This window comes from Lynx canadensis, chromosome D3 (assembly GCF_007474595.2).
Source record: "Lynx canadensis isolate LIC74 chromosome D3, mLynCan4.pri.v2, whole genome shotgun sequence".
Lineage (NCBI taxonomy): Eukaryota > Metazoa > Chordata > Mammalia > Carnivora > Felidae > Lynx > Lynx canadensis.
In genome coordinates this window covers 570199-586284 of record NC_044314.2, presented here as the reverse complement: position 1 = coordinate 586284, position 16086 = coordinate 570199, and the positions used below count along the sequence as shown (strand labels likewise).

The 16086-nt window shown below is 50.4% G+C and overlaps 1 protein-coding gene and 2 long non-coding RNA genes across 3 annotated transcripts in view; 2 read left to right on the top strand and 1 right to left on the bottom strand.

Annotated features, from left to right (window-relative positions):
• PARD6G (par-6 family cell polarity regulator gamma) overlaps positions 1–16086 on the top strand; it is a 91955-nt gene that overhangs the window by 25330 nt on the left and 50539 nt on the right. The window contains exon 2 of the mRNA XM_030336248.1: positions 583–805. Coding sequence (XP_030192108.1) covers positions 583–805 — 223 coding nt within the window. The remainder of the gene's footprint in view (positions 1–582; positions 806–16086) is intronic.
• Positions 9101–10443, top strand: LOC115528273. Its single transcript, XR_003973199.1, has 2 exons — positions 9101–9210; positions 9943–10443. It is a non-coding gene; the product is annotated as an uncharacterized LOC115528273 (long non-coding RNA).
• On the bottom strand, positions 11135–15739 carry LOC115528274. Its single transcript, XR_003973200.1, has 4 exons — positions 15389–15739; positions 14860–15060; positions 14447–14587; positions 11135–14191 (listed from the first exon to the last, which is right to left on the bottom strand). It is a non-coding gene; the product is annotated as an uncharacterized LOC115528274 (long non-coding RNA).

Genomic DNA, 16086 nt, shown 5'->3' with positions numbered 1-16086 from the left:
CCCCTGTCGCTCCTACGTTTGCTTTCTCTCATTCCCTCTGTCTCTCAGTAAATACATAATTTTTTTTAAAAAAATCAAATGCAAATCATATCAAATCAGTTCCTTGCTTAAAATTGAAATTGTTCCAGGACCACCCATTGCCCTCAGGAAAAATACAGAGCGTTCCGCTGGCCTTGCTTCCCTCCTGCCTATGAGTGTTTGCCCCTGTCTCGGGGCTGTGCGGACACCGCAGGCTGAGCCTGGACAGCCACCCCAGGTGAAGGCCCTCACTAAGCACAGGCTCCCGTTTCAATCTCGTCCACCATACTCATAATACTTTTTGACCTTGCTTTTTCTTCAGTAGCCTGAGCTCCAGCACCTGTCCTGTCCTCAGGACACAGGTCAGCGTTGAGTGAACTGATCCCCCACATTCCTGTCTCCCCTTTCCTCGTGTGTTTGCAGAAGCTCTATGAGGACAGGGACACAGTTCACCGCTGTGTCCGGGCCTCACGGAGGCTCAGGACGCGCTTGGCATGACGTGAACAAGCCTTATTTCCCGTCCTTTCCCTGCTACTTATGTCCCCCCTGTCTCTTGCATTGTAGTTTGGGGCTGAGTTCCGGAGATTTTCCTTAGACCGTCAAAAGCCAGGGAAGTTTGAAGACTTCTACAACCTGGTGGTTCACACGCACCACATCTCCAACACAGACGTGACCATTGGCTATGCAGATGTGCACGGCGACCTGCTGCCCATCAACAACGATGACAACTTCTGCAAGGCGGTCTCGAGCGCCAACCCCCTGCTCAGGGTCTTCATCCAGAAACGAGGTACCGGGGGCCGCTGCACCCATTTCAAACATGCAGTTTTCGGTTTTGTCTGTTGCTACAGAGCCACGCGATTCTCTTTTCTAGCCTGTGGTAGAAAAGAAGGTAACGTGTGTTTGGTCAACACCAGTTTATCAGAAGGTCTTCAAAATTTTAAATGCATTTTCAATCTTAAAGAGTGTTGACTTCTGATTTTTAAAAACTGAGGAAGAAATACTATTGATGCTTTCATATTTTAACTGGATGCGAGTTCGCTAACAAAACGGCATTAGCCAGTAACCCAGGAATGAAACTTGTGGTTGCTAGTGTGTGTTTTCCACTGTCTTTTTAGGATTGGAAACTTATGCTAGCTTTAAATTATAACTTTGGCTAACTTTTAGCTCTGAGGGTCTAGCTTTGCTGTAACGGTATCATTTTATGGGAAAACCGGCTGCTAACGTAGGTTAATGGTTGGGAGGGCGTGTGCCCCGCTGTTGAGTCGAAGCTGGGCCTCGTGCTGGTCTCGTCTCTACACTTGGGAGAATCTTCCCATTTCCAAATAAAATACTGGAGGAAGGAGCCGCCTGCGGGGAGGCGTTTCCTGGCTGACTCGGTCGTGACTGGAACTTCTGTGCCCACAGCGAGCGCACAGACCGCCCGCAGGGGACGCTTGCAGGGTGACCGCCGTGGCTCGCTGTGTTGGCTGCAGTGGCCTCAGTGGGGGCAGGAGAGCTGAGCAGAGACCGGGAGCAGCAGCCACAGTGTTCGGAACAGGAGGAGGCCGGGACGCTGGAGGCCGAGGCGTATAGCCGGGCGCCTGGGCCTCAGTCCCTGCTGCGGCATCACGTTGTCCCGAGGGGAGAAGGCGCACGTGCGGAGAGCTCAGGGCGTGCTGGCCGCGGTTCCGCGGACATTCTCTCTTCTTGTTTGTGCTGCTGGAAGGGAACGGCGGGAGACCCGCTGACCTCACCTTCTGCCTGGTTCTCTGGCACGAGATCAGACAGCTCTGCGTCTTCAGTCCCTGCTGAGCCTGGCTGTCCCGCTGATGGCACTGTCACTTCCGCCTAGTGGCTTTTGCTTCGTCCCCAGCCCTGCCGCGTTGCTCCGCTGCCTCCACGTGACCCCGGGCTCTGCCGCGTCCTCCTGCCCGCTGCCCTGGCCGCCCCTGCGCCCGGCTGCCCCCCGCCTGGAGCCGCCCTCTGAGAGAGGCCCGCCCTCAGACCGCGCTACCCAGTCACCTCGTGTCCCCTCGGCCGTTCTCTGTCCTGTTACTCTGCTTCTCTGGGCCTTACTTAGCGGCCGTTCTCAGGGCTCCTCGCTGGCCCTCGGGGCCACGTCCCGCCGCTCCGCCCTGGCCATCCCGGGTCACAGTGCTTGCTCTCAGGGTGCGGGAGGGTGAGCAGTGGGTGCGGAGCACCGTGTAAACCGGAGATCTGCACGCGGGCTCTGTCATCCATCGGTCACAGAGGGAACGAGTGTTGTCTGTGCGGAGCTGAACTGGAGGTGCCACCGAGGGCGCGCCTTTCCCTCACAGTGCTGCTGACACCTGGCACCCCGTGCTGTGGACCCTCTGAAGCTGAGGTGACGCAGGAAGCTCCGAGGTCTGTGTGCCCACGAGTGTGTCCACTTCCCAGGGGCGGCTCTGGCGGCTCTGCCTCTTTTCAGCTTGCTGGCTGAGGCCCTGTGTCCTGTCTTCATTGTTTACTTTCCCTCTGCCACTGCCCTGAGAGAAATAGCTCAAAGTTTAATTGGCTGGCTTAGGGTTCCTTCCCCCGCCCCGTAGTGTGTCACCTGCAACCCGTGCCTTTCTCTGTCACATGACAGAGACCTCTGTCAGGGACCCCAGTTCAGACCCTGCCTCTAGCACCTTCTCACTGACTCTGACCAGCTGATCCCTAATGCTCTTTCTGGTCTATAAAATGGGAGAGCAGCGCCTACCTCAGATAGTTGTCATACTTGGGGCACCCGGGTGGCTCCGTCGGTTAAGCATTTGACTTCAGCTCGGGTCAACATCTCACAGTTCACGGGTTCGAGCCCTGCGTCGGGCTCTGTGCTGACAGCTCGGAGCCTGGAGCCTGCTTCGGATTGTGCCTCCCTCTCTCTCTGCCCCTCCCCGACTCACACTCTGTCTCTCTCTCTCCCTCTCTCTCTCTCTCTCTCTCTCTCTCTCTCTTTCAAAAATAAATAAACATAAAAAATTAAAAACAAACAAATTATAGTTGCCATACTTAAATAGGAAAGGGCTCCTGGGGTGCCTGGGTGGCTCAGTCAGCTAAGCATCCAACTCTCTTTCAGCTCAGGTCATGATCTCACGGTTTGTGAGTTCGAGCCCCACGGTGGGCTCTGTGCTGACAGCTCAGAGCCTGCCTGGGATTCATTCTCTCTCCCTGTCTCTCTGTCCCTGCTGTGTGCTCTCTCTCTCTCTCTGAAAATAAATAAAAGAAAAAAAAGAAAGTACTCCTAATATTCACAAAGCTCAGCGCCTCGATTCCATCACTGGGGAAACGGGCTCTGCTCTCGCCATGCTCAGTGGACTCTTGCTGTAAATACTGCGTCCAGGTGGGAGAGGCGGGACAACTGTGTTGCTGTGGATGGTAGGAAGCAGGAGTCGTCCTGACACCCTCCATGTTCAGGATAGACTTGCTAACTGTGTGAAAGGCAGTGCCCATCTGCAGGCAGGGCATCGCTGAGGCTACCCTGGGAGGTGACACTCGGGTCCCACGTTCTTTTCCTACAGCAGGTGTTCCGAGATGTCAGTCACAGTAATACTGTTTTCATGATTTTACTGCAGCCACCCTCACTCTGTCACTTACCTAATAACTTTCTATACCGTGGTGTATATTTTAGGAGAAATCTGTACTCCTATCACAAGTGAAGAGCCATCAGCCTTCTAACAGATGTTGAAGTAAACCCACAGTTATGTTTAGGAAACATACTTTGTCTGCCACTCACTAATCTCTTACCCCAAACCACACATGCACATCACAATGAAACTTCAGGCCAACCTCCCTTGTGAATACAGATGTGGAAACGCTTCAACAAAATACCAGGATGTGGGAGTCCTATTCCCACACAGGAACTTATGCGTGACTGTTGACTGCCGCGGTGTCCGTGATGGCCAAAGGGTGCAAACGCCCCAGTGTGCGCAGACCGGCGAGTGCACACAAGACGTGCGGTGGGACAGGGCTCAGTCGTAGACGGGACTGAGGGGACACAGCTCGCGGGAACCCTGGAAGGAGGGGCAGGTGAGAGTAGCCGGGTGTGCGGGCCGCTGTCGGAGGCGTGCGTTCAGTCTGTGCTCTGAGGTGCAGAGTCTGTGTCTGCGGAGTCGCTAAAACTTATTTGTTGCCCCAAAGCGATGCTCAACGCTCGGCGGCCACTTGCAGACGCGCGGGGCAGTGGAGGGTCGGCCGCCAGTGCAGCGGGGTCCGCCTTCTCGCATCAGGTCTTCCGGCACGCACGTGTCCTTGCCACAGTCGATTTACTGCCATGTTTCCCACTTTTTTGTGCTTATTCTTTCTTAATAATTGTGGCAAAGTACATACAACAAAGCTTGCCACCGCTGTATACCCATCCGTCTCCACGATGCTTCTCATCCTGAAAAACCGAGCCATTCTGTCTTTTAGACCCTATCTCCCCGTTCTGCCCTCCCTCCAGCCCCTGGTGCCCACTACCCTACTTTCTACCTGTGTGACTGTGACCCCTCTAGGAGCCTCCTGGAAGTGGATTCCTGCAGTATTTGTGACTGGTTCGCTTCACTGAGCATTATGTCCTCAAGGTTCTTCTCAGGGGAGAGACTGCCAGCATTTCCTTCCTTTTCCAGGTTGAATGATACTCCATTTGAATAGGCCACATTTTGTTCATCATTCACCCATCAGTGGACATCTGGGTTTCTTCCATGTTTTAGCTGCTGTTAACATGAGACAAATATCTCTTTGAGACCCTGTTTTCAATTCTTTTGGGTATAGACTCTGTAGTGTAAATATTGCTGCTTCACATGGTAGTTCTACTCTTAAGTGTTTGAGAAACCGTCATACTGTTTTCCACAGCAGCTGCACCATTTTGCATTCCCACCAACAGCGCACAGGGTCCCAGTTTTTCCACACCCTCACCAGCACCTGTTGTTTTCTGGTTCTTTAAAAGTAGCCATCACAATGGGTGTGAGGTGGGATCTCGTACTCTTGATTTGCAAGTCCCTAATCATTAGTGATGTTGGTGTTTGCAGTGCTTCATGGGCACTTGTACGTCTTCTTTGGAGAGACATCCGTTCGGGTCCTTTGCCCATTTTTGCACAAGGTTGCCTTTGGTTGTTGAGTTTCAGGGGCTCTTTTTGTTCTGGATGTTAATCCCTTGTCAGATATGGACTTGCAAATATTTTCTCTCATTCTGTAGGTTGCCTTTATACTCTGCACATTGTCTTTTGATGTACAAAATTTCTAATTTGGAACAAAGTCAAATTTGTCTATTTTTTCTTTTGTGAACTGTGCCTTTTTATAACTGGCCGTGTGCTGGCCTGCCCCGAGACCTTAGTTCTCGCACGGCCTCTAGTGACTGTCTCCTGTTCTGTCCTTGCGTCTGCCCTACTCCCGGGAACAAGCAGCTCTTGCAGAAAAGGTCGGTGGTCCCCACCTCCCACAGCGTTTGTCTGTCTGGGAACGTCTTGATCTCCCTCTCGCTTTGCGGCACGGTCTTGCTGGGTATAGGAGTCACACGTGACAGGCCTGTCTTCGTACACTGTTTTGAATGTGTTGTGCACTTTCTCTGAAACCCAAAGTTTCTGGTGAAAAATCTGCAGATAAGCTTACTGAGGGCCCCTTGGGTGTGATGATTCCCCTCTCTCTTGGTGCTTTCAAGATTCTTGGTCTTTTGAAAGTTTGGTTACAACTTGTCTCAGAGTGGGTCTGTCTGAGTTCATCTTATTTGGAGTTTGCTGAGCGTCTTGGATTTTATATTCATGTCTTTCTTAAAGTTAGGAAGATTTATAGCCATTGTTTCTTCAAATATTCTCTCTGCCCCTCTTTTCCTTTTGAGACTCCCACAGTGTGTGTGTCGGTCCTCTTGACAATGTCCTATGGGTCCCTCGGTCTCCGTTTTCTTCATTTACTTTCTATTCCACAGTGTTGATGATTTCCACTGTCGTGTCTTCAGGTTCACTGGTATTTCTTCTGTTTGTTCAAATCTGTTTTGAATCCCTCTAATCAATTTTTCATTTCAGTTATTGTACTTTTCAGCTCCAGAATTTCCTTGGGGTTTCTTTGCTGGTTTTCTCCTTCTTTACTGATATTTCCATTTTGTTCATACTTTTTTTTCATGATTTTATCCACATCTTCTAGTTCTTTCAGCATCTTTAAGACAGTTGCTTTAAAATCTCTCTAGTAGATCTGACACCGGGTCCTTTTTAGGGACAGATTCTGTTGAATTATCTTTTTCTTTTCAATGGGCCGAAGTCCCCTCTTTCTTTGTGTGCCTTGTGATTTGCTGAGCGCTGGACATTCGAATCTCATGATGCGGTTACTCTGGAAATCAGATTCTCCCCCTTCCCCAAGGTTTGCTGTTGCGTTGTCGTCGTTCTTTTCATGGTTGCAGGCTCTGTGCCGGGGGTCAACCTGAGGTGTCCATTTAATGTCTTCCCTGGTCTTTTCTGAGCCTTTCCTTGGACATGTGCCGTCGCTTCCTAACTTCCCCCAAATAGGCAGCTGTTTTTCAATGTCCTAGTCTTTAACGTGTGGCTCCCAAAAGGGGAAAAGTGGAAAACAAAAGGGGGATAAGAGGGCACTTATCCCCTTGAAGTCACTCGAGCTGGAGCTGGAGGGGTGACAGCAATGGCCGCCAGCCTCTGAGTCCGCACCTGTGTGGTCAGAGCATGGCCTCCTGCCGTTTGGGGGACGGGGTCCTTTTCGTCCACCTGGCTTCTGCGGGCTGCTCCAGAAACACGTGCCCGGCTGCCTGCCACATGGCTGGGGCGCGGGACGGGTAGGTGCTGCTGTGCTGCGAGCTGGAATGGACCAAAATCGACTACTTCTCCCGGACACGTGGCAGGCCTCGGGCAGAGTCCAGAGTTCCAAAGCAGTCCCATCACACAGGTTCCGCCCCTGCTGTTGTCATCTGGGGGGGAGAGATTCCCGGGGCCCCTGCTCTGCCATCTTCTCAGAATCCTCCTGTGCTTTTCTTGTGATTTCACTGTTGAAAATGACTCCATGCCTAGTGCAGGAGTGCTACTGAGTTTTCCTAAGTGCAAGAGGGATGTGATGTGCTGTACATAGAAAGTGCTCTTAGCTATGAGTTCAACATTAAGAATCAATAATATATACTAAATACATGTCTTTTTTAATGTTTATTTATTTTTGAGAGAGAGAGAGTGGGGGGGGGGGGACAGAGAGAGAGGGAGTCGGGATCTGAAGTGGGCCCTCTACTGACAGTCTCTGTGGGACTGAGTCACGAGCCATTAGATCATGACCTGAGCCAAAGTCAGATGCTTAACTGACTGAGCCCCTCAAGCACCCCACTAAATATATATCTTTAAATAGAAACACATATAGCAGAAGGTTTTATGTTGCTCAGTGGATGAAAACGTTGGTCAGAGGCTCACAGGAACCTAACCGTGTATTTTCCAAATAGCCATGTTTCAGTATTCAATAATTCAATGTTCACGGAGACTTTATAGAATATAACTACCATGTATAATGAGAGTCAACTGTGTATGAGAAGTCCATAGAGACAGAAACAGATTCGTGGTTGCTAGGGAGAAGGGAGTATTGGGAGGTTAGGGTTTCTTAACTGGACACTGAAATATTCTGTAATTCAATAGTGGTGTTGATTGCAGGCCTTTGTAAATATACTCATAACCATTGAATTGTAGTCCTTAAATGGGTGAACATTATGGTATGTAAGTTATTTTTCAATAAATTATATCTCAGTATCTCTCTTACAAAATTAAAAAGTATAAGATTCAAACCAGAGTCTCCTGAGTCTGAGCCTTGACCTTGGGTGATGTCATCTGAGCTCATCTTTAGCCTTTATTTCCAAAATTCAGCCATTTTCAATATGTGTAAAAACTTGGAGTTTTTAATTAATTTATTTACCATCAAAACTCCAGGCAGTGCTCAGGAACCTGCAGCTGGCCTCTATTTGGGGTCCGTTGGTAAACTTATGAGGTATGTAACTGGTCCTGCACAGCAGGGGTAGCAGGGCCTGCAACTTTGTTACAATAGAAATCATGGATATTCTCATATTGTGTGTTCATGTGCTTATTGTAGCCAGATATTTTGAATGTTATTTACTGTAAGCACTATTTTATTATTTTTTTTAAGTGTATTCACTCATTTTGAGAGAGAGAGGGAGGGAGTAGCAGAGAGAGAGAGAGAGAGAGAGAGAGAGAGAGAGAGAGAATCCCAAGCAGGCTCTGGGCTGTCACCACAGAGTCCAATGCAGGGCTCGATCCCACAAACCTCGAGATCATGATCTGAGCCAAAACCAAGAGTTGGGCACTCAACTGACTGAGCTACCCAGGTGCCCTTGTAATCGTTATTTGAAAACACTGGTATGGATTGTTATTCATTGTGTTAGTAAGAAAGCACATACAGTGTTATATCACATATTGGCTGTAGTATTTTGATCACTGTCTTCAAAGTAACTGATTTCCTTTATAAATACACGTATTTTACTTGATGCCTTTAAGAACATTATTCTGAGCAGCCATTTCCCAGCACCATCTCGCCGAGGGCCCTTGGAGCGTGCAGGGTTAGGAAGCCAGTTATGGAGAGTCTGCATTTGAGAGCTCAGATGACAGGCCAGGAATGACTTGGATTTTGTCCTCCCGGGACCCAGCCGGGGACATCTTCCTTAGGATGTTAGATGGCATTTCTGCCCAGGGGGACAAAGGACCATGCCTTTGGCCTTCACACATACAGGCTTCTCTCCTGCGTTTAGTAGACTTCTGTAGTCCTCTGTCCAGCGCCGGACCTCTGCTAAACACTGCGGGGTCTCCCCTTGTATGCACAACAGACATCATCATGCCTTTCACTTGAATGCTGTGCCCACTTAAGTAAGTTGCTGGAATCGAATTGTCCCAGGATCTGCGAATGTGGGCCACACACCCAGCCAGTGCTGGGGAGCCAATCTTCCCTGTCTCCTGCTCACTCCCCTGGTCATCCCCAAGGATGCAGGAACATTTCAGAAAGCTGGCCCAAACCAGAGAGAATGCAGGACAAGACCAGCAAAGATACTCAGAGTATCTCTTTCTATTTTTAGCAGAATAAACAGGAAATGCAAACACTAACTTTTCACCACATATCCTTCAATAAATCCCTCCAACACCAGCTTCCCAGCCCTCTTGTTATTTAAGAGATGGGCCTCTTTGCCTCCCAGGCCCCAGCCTAGAACTGGAGGTGGAATCCTGATGGAGTATCCGTGGCTCTTCTGTCCCCAGGGTGAGTGGCCTCAGGGTGGCCTCAGGGTGTCACAGGGGGCTTGAGAAGACTTAATTATACCACAAGATTTTCAGCACAATTAGAATGCTCTGAAGTGTTTACTTGTAAAAGAAACATAAATACTGTGCGCTTCCCCGTATCTGTTCGCTATTCTTGGTGTCGTGGTGTCCTTCTCAGTGCCTCGAATGAACAAGAGACATATGTCTGATTTATCACAAGTTGCATGATTGGGGAGGGGGAGGGAGGGAGTTACCAGAAAAAGTAATTACGGGATGTTCTTCAAAGTAAAACATACAGAATCGCTGACAATTTGGTTACATGCACTGGAAGAATCTTAAAGTGTCAGGCTGTGTAAATCCTGCTTATAATTGCTTTTCTCAGATACTTCATTAAGTCCCAGAAGTTGTGTTCGGTTTTTAGGTTGGGGGTTCAATGCTTAGCAGGAAGCACTCAGGGTCTCTGACGTTTTAGGGTGCTACAATTCTCTTTCCTGAGACGCTGCCCCGGGTCGGAGGCTGTGTGTGTTGAGGGCAGGGAAAAGCCTAGTTGTGCTGAAGTAACCTTGTCTGTGTCCCTGTGCTTGTAGGAACAGATGTAACACCCTCTGCTGTGGGAGCTTTTTCATGAGACATATTTGCTTCTTTAACTGCCACTGATTCCTGGAAGTTTGCATATTTGGAGAATTTCCTTTTTTTTTTTTTTTTTTTTTTTTTTTTTTTTTTTAATTGAAAGAAAAGGCAAACACTCTCCCGTGGCTCCACCGTGGGAACGTTCAGAAAACAAAATGCCTGAAGCCCGCATTCACCCCTGGAGTGGGAGTGGAAGGGGGGAGAGAATGTGCTGATGAAGCTCATTAAAAAGAAAACAAAGCCAGAGCCACCCACCATCCAGAAGAATCCAGGGGCTGGTCCTGGGCAAACTAGACATCTGTGCGGGCAGTCAGAAACCACGAGGTCATCGGCATCTCCTGGACACAGCTTGGTGCACCTGTGCCCCGGGGCTGCCCCTGCCCCCCAGCTGAGCCTGCGGGAGGGCGGGAAAGTGCCCCAGCCCAGTGAGCACCTTGAACATGGTGGTGACATGGAGGTGGGTTTGACCTTTTCTTGTTTGTTCCCTGGTCACATGGTTTTTTTTTTACATATTCAAGCCCAGGGTGTGTTTATAATTTGGACTCGTGCTATTTGAAGTCCTAATATATCATAAATATATCCTGTCATTAAACTCTTTGCAAGACTTTTTTTTTTTTTTTTTTTTTTTTTTTTTTTTTTTTTTTTTTTGCCTTTTCTTTTTATTTACTTTGAGAGAGACAGGGAAAGGGAGAATCCCGAGCAGGCTCTGTGCTGACTGTGCGGAGCCCGATGTGGGGTTCAGTCTTACGAAACCATGAGATCATGACCTGAACCATAGTCAAGAGTCGGACTGAGCCGCCCAGGCACCCGTGTAAGACTGTTTTTAAAAGTCTTTTCGGGGCGCCTGGGTGGCGCAGTCGGTTAAGCGTCCGACTTCAGCCAGGTCACGATCTCGCGGTCCGTGAGTTTGAGCCCCGCGTCAGGCTCTGGGCTGATGGCTCGGAGCCTGGAGCCTGTTTCCGATTCTGTGTCTCCCTCTCTCTCTGCCCCTCCCCCGTTCATGCTCTGTCTCTCTCTGTCCCAAAAATAAATAAACGTTGAAAAAAAATAAAAATAAAAAAAAAATTGTTACCATTTAAAAAAAAAAAGTCTTTTCTGCTTATAACATATTTGTAAAAGAAAATTCAAACAATGTGGAAATAAACAACTCCACCACCCCCAAGGTAACCACCGTTAGCATTTTGGTGACCCCTCCCAGATCACGTGGTATAGGTAAATAAGTTGGACATAGTTTTACATAAATAGGATCATAATAAACATACACTTTTAAATTAGTTTTAACTCACAGACATTGTTTTAAGCTAGTATTGTATTTTTTACTTTTTGTAGATGTATGTAGACACAAACTATCTTTTAATGGAGATATATAATGTATATATAAATGTTATATCAATGTAACAAAACGTAACCAACCCCTTATTTTATATTTAAAACTTTTCCAAATTTTCATTCTTACAAACTGTGTTATGCGTTTTTACCTATGTGTCCATCTGTCTCTTCCGGGAAAATTAGCTGAAATGTCTTGCTAGGTTAAAAAGCATATGTATTTTGAGCTAAGACACTGCCAGTGGAATTCTTTTTAGGAGGGCATTAGAATGACATTTGAATGGAATCTTCTTAAACACATCTTGGAAGACTGTCCTTGTGTGGCAGGAAGACTCATGAGCCTTGAATTTGCCCTCCTGAATGCTGCAGTGAAGGCCGGTGAGGGTCTCCCCAGAAGTGGGCTGTGGGCTGCTCTCCTGTTAGGACAGCAGCCAGCTTTGGACCCTGCAAGTCTGGGACCACAGCTGCCGCCTATGGGCCTCTTATCCTGCTCTAAACAGCTGATATCTTACGTCCTGTGTGTAGGGAGCTCCTCTCGGCCTGGCCTTGCTGGGTGCAAGCTGCAGACCCCAGGGCTAAAGTTTAGAGTAGAGGCTGTGGTTTTTGCATGGGGACATGGTTCCTGCCGAAGCTTCCACAGAGGCCAGAGTACTGTGTGTCTGGAGGTGACCATCTCACTGTTTCTTTTCTGTCAGGGCAGAGTGGCTGGTCATATGATGAGTAACATGTTTATTTAAGCCAGTTCTCAAAGAGGACGAGGTCAAGGATTCCAGTTTGATGGGAAATAAGGCCAGGCATGGAGGCACAGCGTGGGGCTTTCTTTCAACATTGAAGCCGACAGTCCTGAGCCAAGTGATTGGTTGTCAGGCTGCCTGTGTTAGCAGGATTTCTCTTTGAAACAAATCTTTTTAAACAAAAAGCAGCATACTCCTCAGATAATGTAACAGGGCTGTGTTTCTGTTTCCAGGGTGGGTTAGGGCTGTGTACCTTCACCTATTTTTAGAAGAGAGGGATTCGTCGGCCCTTTGGATGGCCTGCCTGGTAAGCCCCACACCCTACAGCCTGTGCCTCCTGCGAGTGCCTGACTGTTTAGAAGCTGCTCAGAGCTGGGCGATCAGGTACTTCCCGTGGGAGGTGGAGCCCTGGTGCCCACCTGACCACACAGGCCTGCAGACTGGTCATTCCTTCCTGGATTCTCTAAACCCCACGCCTTCCTCAAGCACTGCGGCGAGCAAATTGGATAACGTTCCTGCCATTTGAGTCAGGTGTCTCCTGGGGGCATGTGGGGGTATGTAGCAGAGCCCCAGAGATGGGCCTGGCCCCCGCAGGGCCGTGCAGATGGAGTAGGGTGATGGAGAGCCATGGGCAGGGTTAGCAGGGTCTCTGTGGGACCTGACGGAAGTGTCGCTGCAGGGGTTGGTTCGTGGGAAACCTGCCGCGCTGCCTTCCCTGAAGCCTGGCGGTAACTGCGCACTCCTGCGTGTCCTAGACCACATGCTCTGGGAGGCAGGGCCCCGCCTGTTCATCTTTGGAAGCGTCTCCCACAGTCAGGACCCAGGTTCAGTCAGGACCTGGTTGTCTGGAGTGGATGCTACTGTTTTGTTCAACATTGCCAAAGGCAGGCAGAATGAGAAATGCCAGCCCCCTTTGGGGTTGAGCTTTCTGGCCCTTGTTGGGGATGGGCAGACACAGGTGTCAGCATGGGGATTTTAGAGGGATGATCTAGCTTCTAGTACCTTCTGAAAGTCAGGTCCTTGCCAGTCCCTTTTGACCCTATTGATGGTACCTGGGGAGGTCAGCCAGCCCTAACTTGGCACCATAAATTATGGAGCCCTCCCCTGGGGATTCACTCATAATGGCTACAGAATTACCAGCTCTTTGCTAGTTTCCTCGTTCAGCTAAGACGATGTCTCAGTAGGCCTCATCCCAGTTTGTGGTTGTGCTTCTGCTCCTCCATTTAGCACCCCATTACTGAGCACCCACAGGTTGGACAATTACAGGCTCACCTCACATACGGGCTCCTGCCCTCGAGGGACTGGGGAAGACAGTGACCACCCAGGTGAGTGTGCTGTGGGAGCCAGAACGGAAGGTCCCGGAGGTTTTTCATGAGGAGATGGCACCAGGCTAAGCACAATGGGCAGACTGAAAAGCGTGTGTGAGTTCATGGGAGAAGCAACAGGTTGTGGGGCTCAGTCTCGAAGCACCAGGCTGAAGTGAGCCTGGGAAGAGATGGTAGGAGAGGACCAGGGGGCCAGCGAGCACCAAGACGGTCTGGTGATTGTTCCCTTGCCTGCCAACAGTGGGTGTGCGCTAATGAGCTGGGACTAGAGTAGGAAGCCCCTGGCAGAGGACGCCGTCGGCTAAGAGACCCCACAGGACTGGCAGACAGGAGAAGACATGTAGGGAAAACGCCTAGAGTGATGTACAAGCTCTGTGACCAGTTGCACGTCTCAGATGACCTCAAGTTGAGATGGGTCTTACTTAGCAAGTGGCTGATTCAAACATCTTCTGTAGGTAAGGAGTAGTTGATAGGTATTAATCTTAAATTGTGCTCTCTTAAGCATCTTGCATTCGAACCATCTTTGCTGGAAAAGGGCACCAGGATCTGAACACATTGAAATTCTTCCTCTTAGCCACAGGCTAGCCCACTGAGTCTATGCCTAAGTTGTGGTCTTAGTGTAACAAAGCTGGGGGCACTATTTATGTTCCTATTGTTAGTCATGTTGAACCCGTCGAATGTCACTCCATCTGGAGGAAAATCTTTTTAGGAAGGAGTGAAGTTACTTAAGAGAGCCTACAGTTACCTTCGACCCTGGAGGGCCCAAGAGGCAAGGACGCCCCTGGGACAGGCTCTGCCCGCTCTGTGTAGCCGTGTCTGTTTAAAAGGTTTTCTTGTTCCAGAGGGCAGGTGTGGGAGGCCAGGAGCCGGTGGAAGTCCAGGTGGACTCTCAAAAGCCCACGCTCCAGCTGAATCTGGCCTCAGCAGAATTCACAGGGAACAGAAGGGAGTCATCCCGCACGGGCAGCTGGACAGGAAAGGGGATGGTCTGTTTTAGAAAAATGGTTTCCAAAGCCCTGTGTGAAATTACTGTGGTGCCCCTCCATCCCAGGCCCTTGGACTCACAGCTCTGGAGATGTTTGCCTATTCATTTGTTCCTTTTTTACTTTTCTTTCTCCATCACTTCCCAGACTTCCAGCACCGTTATGCCAGCCTCACCCCCTTCTCTGTGTCTGTGTGACTCCACTGGGTGGCCGTGCTGGAGAGAACACAGATGATTTACCTGCACTAGCTTGGAGTCCAGAGATATAAAAATTTCCACTGTGAACTTTTCTCTCCCAGAAGCGTAAGCAAGATTTGGATTTCCTCCTGCACAGTGGTCTGTCTTCCTGTTTTTGCCGGTATCTCTATTTTCCACCCTGTCCTGTGGGAAAATGATTCAGCACGGAGGCCACCGGCCACAGCACATCCCCTGGCACCCCAGGTCTTCTCCCGAGCCGTTGCGTAGCAGCCAACACATGCAGACAGAACTGGGACGAGGCTGACAGCTGGACTGGGGAACGCAGGCAGGATGCGGCCCCTGGCCCGCCAGCCCCACCCCTGCCCACCACCAGGCTGGGAGACCGTGCAGGGGAGCGTCACTACAGTGTGTATTAACCACTGATAGTGGAAAAACCTCCGTAACATAAAACTTACCATTTTAACAATTTTAAGTGTACAGTTCGGTAGGGTCAGGTGCGTTCCCACTGGTGCATGGTCGCCAGCCGTCTCCTGAACTTACATCCTCCACACTGAAACTGTACCCATTAAACCTGACGTGTTGGGTGAGTTCAGGTCAAGCTCCGGTCGGATACTTTCCCAGAACATATCCATGTATATCTGATGTACGTCTGTCATCTTGTTAAAAATTTCAAATCAGAGGGTAAGGAATTATACTTTTTCCAAAAGCACATTGTCACTTGCTGATGGGAGTCACCACATCCCTGCAGAGAACCAGGCCTTCCCTGGGGGCTGCGTCTGTGGCCCAACCCTTCTCCCTCTGGCTGCTGGTGACCGCACCGGGACCCGGGGCTGGCAGGGACGGCCGTGCATGTTGTAAGTCTCAAGTTAAATTACCCCAGGAGGAAGCGCCTTCCAGACACTCTGGACATAGCAGGGCATGAGCCATGACTCAGAACAGTCGGTCACCCCATCCCTGTCTTCCGCTTGCTGGGGACCCTCTGACCTGTGGGGAGTCCAGGTTGGGAAGTCATCCCGCGATGGCAGCCTCTGTGCTGCCTTTATGTGCTGGGACAGGAGACCGCTGACGGCCTGGGGCTTCTCTGTCAGTCCAGCAACAAAGAGCTGCGGATGTGCTTTCTCCTGGACATCTCTCATTCCGTGTCGCAGACACTGGGGGGGGGGGGGGGGTACATCGTGACAGCCCAGCTACACAGCTCCCTCCCTCCCTGTGGCTGATAAGCCTGGAGGCTCCACTGACAGACCTAAGAGCAGGAAGATGGTGAGGTTTGGGACGGTGCCACTGCTTTTCCAGACCCAAGTGCTGCTGCTCTAACCATCCTGCCTCCGCCCTGCCTTCCCCGGCATCACCAGACCGCCTGTGGCACCCCCTCCCTGGGTGTCGCCGGACCGCGTGCGGCACCCCCTCCCTGGGTGTCTCTGGACTGTGTGCAGGGCCCCCAGGTGTCGCCGGGCCGCATGTGGGGCCCCCTCCCCGGGTGTCGCTGGACCTCGTGTGGGGCCCCCGGGCGTCGCCAGACCGCATGCAGGGCCGCCGGGTGTCGCCGGAACGCATGCAGGCCCCTGGGTGTTGCCAGACCACGTGCGGCACCCCCCCCCTCCCCGGCGTCGCTGGACCGCGTGCAGGGCCCCCGGCACAGCCTACCCTTCAGTGCATCCCAACAGCCGGCCCTCAGAGCAGTC